The sequence below is a fragment of the Condylostylus longicornis genome, unplaced genomic scaffold (assembly GCF_029603195.1).
Source record: "Condylostylus longicornis isolate FDR11 unplaced genomic scaffold, ASM2960319v2 ptg000018l, whole genome shotgun sequence".
Classification (NCBI taxonomy): Eukaryota; Metazoa; Arthropoda; class Insecta; order Diptera; family Dolichopodidae; genus Condylostylus; species Condylostylus longicornis.
In genome coordinates this window covers 6,428,667-6,437,283 of record NW_026577987.1, presented here as the reverse complement: position 1 = coordinate 6,437,283, position 8,617 = coordinate 6,428,667, and the positions used below count along the sequence as shown (strand labels likewise).

General features: G+C 24.9%; 1 protein-coding gene across 1 annotated transcript; it reads right to left on the bottom strand.

Moving 5' to 3' along the window:
- Positions 1-233: 233 nt before the first annotated feature.
- Positions 234-7,928, bottom strand: LOC129606463 (general odorant-binding protein 56a-like). The gene is made up of 2 exons (XM_055516804.1): positions 7,914-7,928; positions 234-590 (listed from the first exon to the last, which is right to left on the bottom strand). The coding sequence occupies exons 1-2, from the start codon at positions 7,926-7,928 to the stop codon at positions 234-236; spliced, it is 372 nt and encodes a 123-aa protein (XP_055372779.1).
- Between the last annotated feature and the right edge of the window lie 689 nt (positions 7,929-8,617).

Below are 8,617 nucleotides of genomic sequence, written 5' to 3'. Positions count from 1 at the left end.
ACCCTGTTTGAAGCTAAATAAAGTATCAAATAAAGTCTTATGATTTATATTAATATTATTAATACAAGGCTTCTCATTTTTGTAGCTAACTGTTTGGTTTTCAATCAAATTACTTACTGATCTTAATTACTTATTAGATTAAAAATAAAAATACCAATTCATTTTTTTTCATAATGAAATTTAATAGTTTTCTGGAATTTCCGTCTTTATTATTATATTTTATAAAAATTTAATTAGTTTCCAGATTTCTCAGATAAAGCCAAATTTAAACAATAATGGAATTTATAGGCTTTAGCGCAATCATTGTTGTCTGGTAAATCTGCCATGCAGTCCTCAACAATTGACGTCGCTGTCGCTTTGCCCAGTTTTTTCTTTTTTTCCTTAATTATGACTTCTTTTTGTATTTCACCATCTTTCATTAAATTCAGTTTCTTATAAAAACATTCCATAAAACATTGCATAGGTTCTGTGGCATCTTCTGATGCATTATGCATTAAATTCAGATATTCTATTAGCGAAATATCAATTTCTTCTGAACATTTTTTTGTTGCTTTTAATTGTTTATTCCTCAATTTTGCCAGATTTTCAGGCTAAAAATTTGAAGAATTTTTTTAATATTTCGAGCGTTTAATTACAAAAATAAAGTATACAACTACTTACCACATTAATTAGAAAAACATATAGAATAACAAAAATCAAAAAGGTATTCATAACCACCAAAAAAAATTAAAAAAATATTTTATTCAGTTGAAAAAAATTTTCTATCTAAAGTTTTGACGAAGTTTTAGCTTTTATATAAAACTTGTCAAAAACAAAATTTTTTGTTCTAGGAGTTTTTAGTTAGTTACTATTACTTAATTATTTAGTAGTTAAACTATTAGTTACTTTTGTAACTAATTATTTAAAAATTTTTAAATAAAACTTTGAAATTCTATAAATAAATAAACAATTTTAAAGCGAACATAACAGATTTTTCCAAGGTCACTTTTTGTTAAAGCTCAAATTAAAAAAACGATACTCGTACTATAATAAGAGCCAAAATATGCTCTTATTTATTTTCTCTGTAGCTGAGTCAACTTTGGCTAAAGCGAGTTGGAAGGACTCTTCCGTTGTTTGTGAGAAGTTCTAGTTAACATATGAAATCAAAGTACTTAACTCACATTAAAATGAAGATTGGGGTTGATGTACAAAAAATAAAAAGTCGTCGCCCACTTTAGGCTAATAATTGTATGGCAGTTAACAAATCAATCTGAATAAGATTCTGTCAATCTCAATAAGATTCGTGTCATTTCAATAAGATTCTGCGTAACAAGAACTGAAACTGGCTGTTTCAAATAAAGGTGGGTGATATGGAGTTTTGAAGTATTTCACAGACAGTCCTTGCTAAGTTTGAAATAAGGCTTTAATAATGAGGATTAGAAAAAATCTTAGATTTGAGTCTACTCATATTCATAAAAAAAGAAATCGACTACTATCCCACTTAAAAACTAAAATGAAGGCAAAAAAAAAAATTTACGTTAATGTGAATAGTAGCAGTTACTTAATAAGGGCAATAAATTTTTTTTTGTGGGAGCAAAATCAACAAATATTTCCAGTTTTATTCTAGATTTCAGATTTTTTGTATTGTAAATTGATTTCTAGATTGTTGTATTGAAAAAATATCTGTGTATTTTGTATTTTACCAAAATGTTTAAAAAGCTATTTAGCAACGTATAATTAAAAAAAAATATCTCATGTGGTCAACACATAACTATAACCGGGAAGTGCATTTTCATGTTTGGCGAAAATGTTGCGTAAAATTATGAAAATGTTCTTAAAAACTTCCTTAAAATTTCAAGGATACTAGTAATTTTTACCAAACAAATAGAAATTTGAGTCTTAGTAAGGAACCTCTACGAATACTATGCAAGTCGCCTGAGAGGCAGTGGTGTACAGAATTGACATATTGAATATGCAGAAATTATTCGAGTTAGTTCAATAGATACAAGTAAAAAATAAAATAAAAGTACCCTTTAGTGAAAGCTCGCGTCGGTTGTATAGTCGTGATGTTCTTTAAACTAATTTGATTTTATAAAATTTACGCGTTCCTTTGTAAAAAGTTAATTACAATAAGAATGACGTCCGTTGAAAAGCTTTTGATATCAAATATGAACCCTAATTAATCTGATAATAAAATTGTATAAATATCAAATTTTCAAAAAAATTGCATACATTTAGGATAATTTTTTAATATTGTTCCACAAACTTGTTTGCTATAAAAATATTTTTATGCGGCTAGCAATGTTTTATTTCTTAAATTTACAGAAAACAATGAAATAGTAATTTGAAATAAAAAATACAACGGAAAAAATAAAATTTGAGAAACATGAAAAACAACTTATTATTATTCAAATGGTGTCCATTTACGGGTCAGGCAAGTAGACAAAAATATAAAAACAATTTCAAAATGTATAAATATGCATACTTACATTTCATTTTAATGTAAACGTGTGTGTGTACGTTAATTCACACACACACAGCCGTTTAATAAGAAAAAAAATATCGCGCGATAAACCAACATTCAGTTCTTTTCTATTGTTAAGCTGATGAGATATAAAAAGCTTTTAAATGAGAAAGTAAGTGGTTTTCGTGATTTGAAGCTATAATTATTAAAACAAGCGAAAAAATAACAAGAAAATGAAAGTTTGTTAACTATTTTTTTTAACTCATTTTTTTCTTTTTTCTATTCAAATGTTAAAAAAATTTGAAAAAAAAAATCGAATTTTGTTATTCATTTTTTATTTGCTTTTCTTTCTTACTTTATTGAGCGACTGCCCACTTTTAGCCTTAAAATGAACAAGTAATAATTTAAGATTGCCGAATTATAAGTAACAAAACAGAAAACAGTTTGCTAATATGGATGATTTTTAACTTGCAGGCAGACAGTAATGTAGTTTAAATGGTGTATTTTGAATATTTGTAGAACATGAGAATGTTCGTTAGAGCTCTGTGTTATTTCCGTAGACAAATCATATATTGTCAAAAACTGACTCAAAAATTTTTATGTAAAACATTATGGCAGCTTAATATTATTTGATTTTTTTCTAATCGTTCCTTGTGTTTAAAAGTTAGCCTGAAAAATATTTTTGAATACCGTTCTAACAACTTTAACCATTCTTCAACTTTATTTCTATTTTAATAAATTTGATTCTATTTTGTAAAATATAAATAATGTTGTGCTGGTAAGACTGAATTTGATCGCATTTTTAATTTAAAACAGATGAATTAAAAAACAAAAGTTGTTTGAGTTTTTTATTATGTTGTCCTTTTGTTAAATTGTTAACTCACTCCTTTTCCATTAACGTACTTAAAATAATCTTATAGCCAAACAAATGTCTATGTGTGTGGTTTAACTAGATTTTATTTTTGTTTCTGTTTCCTTTTTTTGTTAGTTTTATTTTATTTTTTTTTTCATAGAAAATAGAAGATGATAAATTTGTTGCCAATTAACACTTCTTTTGTATTTTAAACGCTTTGAATATTAAATGGACGTTATAATAGTATAATGAATGGTGTTTTGCACGTAATTTTCTTTAGCACGTTTTTATAGTTTTTCTACTTAAAATGAATGGATCTGTAAAATAGAATGCGTAAAAGACAAAATATAAAAAGTGATGACAATGTTGTTGAGAATGTTTTAAAAAATCCAAAGCAATTGTGTAATTATACCCTTACGAATGTATGTTTGATTTAACTTTGTCTGCCCGTCTGTCCGCCCATCCATCCGTACCAACGATATCTAAAAATTTAACTGAGTTCATTCTAAGTTCACCAAATTTTCACAAATGATTTATTAGTATAAATTCCAGAATGCTATTTAAATTGGTTATGATCGTGGCAATGGTTCAGGTACCTGCCATGCAACTTCCAAATTTATTTGGCTATATCTCAGAAATTATTAGAGTTAAAATATAGAAAATTCGTGAAAACAAGCATATTATTGTGGCTGTTATGTGTGATAAAAATTGTTGAATTTTCTTGACTTCTTGTGGTAGTTGCCATAAATACTTGGTCATTCTTTCTTAAAAAATACATCGATTAAGAAGTAATTGACTTGAAATTATTAAGGGGCAGCCATTTAAAATATTTATATCTAGAATAAATATCGTGAATAATTGTCCAAATAAGATTTCCCATATTTGTGTTTTAACAGCTCAACATATGTACATACATAATAAATAAATTCCATTTTTGGCATTTTTTTTGTAAAAAGTTCAAAGCCTTTATGCATTTTTTCGCGAATTATCTTTTATTAGTGATTATTTTGAACTCATTTACATACGTTATATATATACAAGTTCTTTCGAAATTAAAATTCGAAAACTTTCCTTGAAAAAACAATATGTTAGTTTCTTCCATAGAAAGTGAGCCTGCATTTTACTCGAGAATTTTAAGAAAATTAAAAAAACTGGAAATATTTTTTATGAATATTACAAAATAGCAAATTATTTTAATAGCACAAGAAAATAATTGAAGTTTTTGTTCCATTACCACTAAGACGCTTAGTACGTGATTTTCAAATATTTCTCAGCACATTGCAATGATTGCAAAAGCGAAGAGTTTTCCTCTGTCTAATTAGAATAAAATTAGAATAGAATTGAACTAAAAACTTATGAGCTATTTTAATCTATTAACTTACCTATTCAGACAAAATATAAACAAAATTTTCCTTTGCATTCCTATTATATAGTTAAAATAAAAGTTATTACAGTACACAAATAGCCTCAAATAGCTCTTTTCATTTTCACCTATTACTTGGAGTAACTTCATTATAAATTTGTTTCTTCTTTGAATTCTTCAATTAATACAGAATGGTTTGCTATCCCTATGCTCTTGTGCAGAAAATACAATTGTTCCAATTTCAGTTTGATAAAGTAAAGGTATAATTCTAAATCTTTTCCTCTTTAATGAAATCATTGAACAATTGTGGGAAGGTACGTACAATAAAAAAATAACTATAGTTCTATTATTTCATAAATTAATATTAAAACTTATTGAAAAGTTTTAAATATTCATAAACGATAAACATTTGAATTAGCATTTTTATTATATTTTCAGTTTAATATTTCATAAAAATTTATATAATATTTTTAAGGCAGAAAAACAAAAATTTAATTCAATTAATATTTATATTAGCAATTATTCATTAACGTTTCAAAATTGTATTTTACATACATGCAAACAATAATAAAATTATAATATGAAATTTCAGTTATAATTATTAAATTCATCGTTTTCCATCAACTTAATTTCAATAATTGATTTAATTTTTTTGTTATATATTTTTTTCTTTTATTATTATTAAGATTTAGATTTTTTATTATGATAAAGTAACGCCTTTAATATTAATATATTCCAATGATATATATATATATATATATATATGTATTGTGAAATGTACATATATACATAATATATTTAATAACATTTTAATAATATTTTAGTGTGGTTGTGTAGTAGAAAATAATATAAATATTAGTATAGTGCTACTAAACATTTACTTTATATCCTTTAATTGTGGTTAAATTGTAATAGAGAATAACAATTATTTTAGGTTAACAAAAAATAAAAAAAAAAAATAAAAAAATTATTTTATTAAAAAAATTTTTATTCATTATTTTTAGTTTTGTTGTTTTTTTTTGTTTTGTTTTGTTCCTATTTTCCTTCATTTCAGTTGACAATTATTTAATGTCACGCTATAAGAGTTATGAATACGAAATGACCTCGTTGACATTGCACGGATCTAATAAAATAACTCTGAAAATGAAAAAGAATAACGGAATTCATAAAGGATTCCAGAAAGAAGAAATTAATTTCAATTTTTTTTTATTATATTTTTTTTTGTAATTTTTGTTTTTTCAACTAGTTACTGGTTAAAATAAGAAATTATATCAATTTAATTCTATTTCAAGTTATATGAATTGTAGTCAGAGAAGAGTTTCGGACATTTTAATAAAACTAATTCCTTAACTCAATTATAAAACATAAAGGTATACTTATTAAAATTTTATATAAACTGCGGTTTAAACTACATATTTTGAGTCAAGCTTAAATAAAGGAATTTATTATTTTTGAAAGAAGTAGTAAATAAGTGAAGTACAGGGGAGCATTTTTTTCCGGATTCATTTAAAAACCGTGCGTATGTCTCTGAACTTCTGGACATATAAAATATCAAACTTATTCAAATCAGAATGTTATAAAAAAACGCTCAATTTGATATAAAAACAAAAAAAATTTGGCGATAGTAAAGGAAGAGATTTTTATTTTCATTTAAAATCATTAATTATAAATTAGTATTTCTTCAGTAATCACTACTTGCATCTGCAAAAGTTTTCGATTTTTGTAATAATAGGGGTTATTTTAAAATCAAATTTCTTAATTTAATGAGTTTCTACATTAAAAAAAATTTATTTAAAAAAATGTGTACTTTTATTGACAAATACAAGATGAAGTTTGTAATAAGGTTTTCTGTAGACATTCAATTAATTCACATACATACCATATTCTTAATTAAAAATTCAGGCATTCAATTAAAAATCACATAACAATTAAATATATGAGTTAAAATCTAGTGAATACACTTGATTGTAGTTTACATTGTACTTAAAACAATTTTTGTCTTTGAAGTTCAAGTCTGATACTCGTATATCAACGCATAATTTATATACAGCTCTCCTCCCTAAAAAATATTCCGGTACAATAAAGCAAACTTTGTTCAGCTCTGCGCAGTTTTTGCATTAAAATGAGTACGCATGGTATTAGTGTATTAAGCACACTACTTATTAATTTCACAACTATGATGTTGTATTAGTAAAATTCATAATATAAATTTTTTTATTTTCATATCCTTATAGTAAAAAAGTGATTAATTTAAACCGGGTGTTCCCTTGAAGGGGGTGCAATTACAAGATAATAAATACTCTAATAGCAATAGAAAATTGTGCCAGTTTTTCGAATTGAACTGCAGATTATTTTATAAATTATTCACATACAATTTGTTACATAAATTTACCTACTAAACATACATGTAATTGCGTAATGGAAGTCTAACCTTCTGATTGAATAACATTGAGTTAAGAAAAATGGTTTTTCATCCTTTTGATGAAAATTTTGACAAAAATATTCTCTTAATATTTTTTGTAACCTATAAAATGAGAGGAGAGAATATGAAATTGAAAACCAAACCTGCTCATAATGCAAAAATTTATAATACTTTACCTAAATTTGAGTTTCGATTCTTGTTTTCATTTCTGATTACTTCATAAATTGTCACATATAATTTTAGTTTCTTGAGTTCCTTTATAATTATACTCACCTGAAAAAATCCAAAGTATAAAAAAAAGTATATAAAATATTAAAAGGAAAAAAATTTCCAAAAAAAAAAAATAAATAAATAAAAAAATTCTTGAAATGATAAAAAGCCACAAAAACTTAAAACACGGAAAGAATTATTATGACGGCGATTTAAAAAAAATAAAAAAAAAATATTATCTCGAAATAAAAATAGAAACGAAGAAATTTAGAGAAAATGTAAAAAAAAATGAAAGTAAAAAATGTCAGCCAACAACTAAGAAAAGGAATTTTACAAATAACTGTGAATGTACAAAAAATAAAATCATATACGGTCTTTTTAAATATTTACACATGCACATTTATACATACATAGTTTAAGTTTTTATAATGTGTATATGCTTACGTGTTTTACTTATTTCATATACTTTTTTAATGAAATTAGAAAAAAAAACTCGAAAAGAAAGTCTTTCAAAAAAAACGTAAAGTAAGAGAAACAATACACATAAACAGGATCAGGACTCGTGATAAAAAAAAAATATTGAAGAAAGTCAATTTAGCAGCAATGAACAAGGTAAAAATACCTTCATAGCTACCATTCTGTCGCTCATATAGACACTAATTTCAGTCAAGCGTTTTTCAATTGTATACAAGCGAATGTCCGTTGAAAAAAATCCTGAATGGATAGGTAACGTAACAGAAATAGTAAAACAGAACCATGAGAACAATAAGGATTTGTTTGGTTTGGAATTAAAACGCATAAAAAACACAATACGCAAACACACAACTCTCATTCATAGTAATGTACAAATAATCATATTATAAAACGCTTGTATATCGCATTATTATGAATATAATATGTAATTATGTGTGTGAGAATATTTACATTTCATTCGTAAATTCATGCATACACCATGTTTTTTTTGTTTCATTTTAACTTAATGTAAATGTAAATATTTCTTTCATTTTTCTGGCAGACTTTATTTAAAATTAAATATATGCACGTGTATATTGGTATGTTTGCATTACTGTATTGAAGTACAAGTGAAGGTACCTATTTATTTATTTAAAACCGTAGTTACTTACATATACATACTTCTATACATATATACTTATACATATAATTTGTGTATTACGTAAGTATAGTAGTTAGTAAATAATATTTTATTCAAATTTATATTCAATTTTATGAATGATATCTACTAGAAACGTTATCGCATTAAGTCATGCAATATTTAATTTTCTCCTGTTAAAAATATATAATAGTCACAGCTGGCCCTTTATTCTC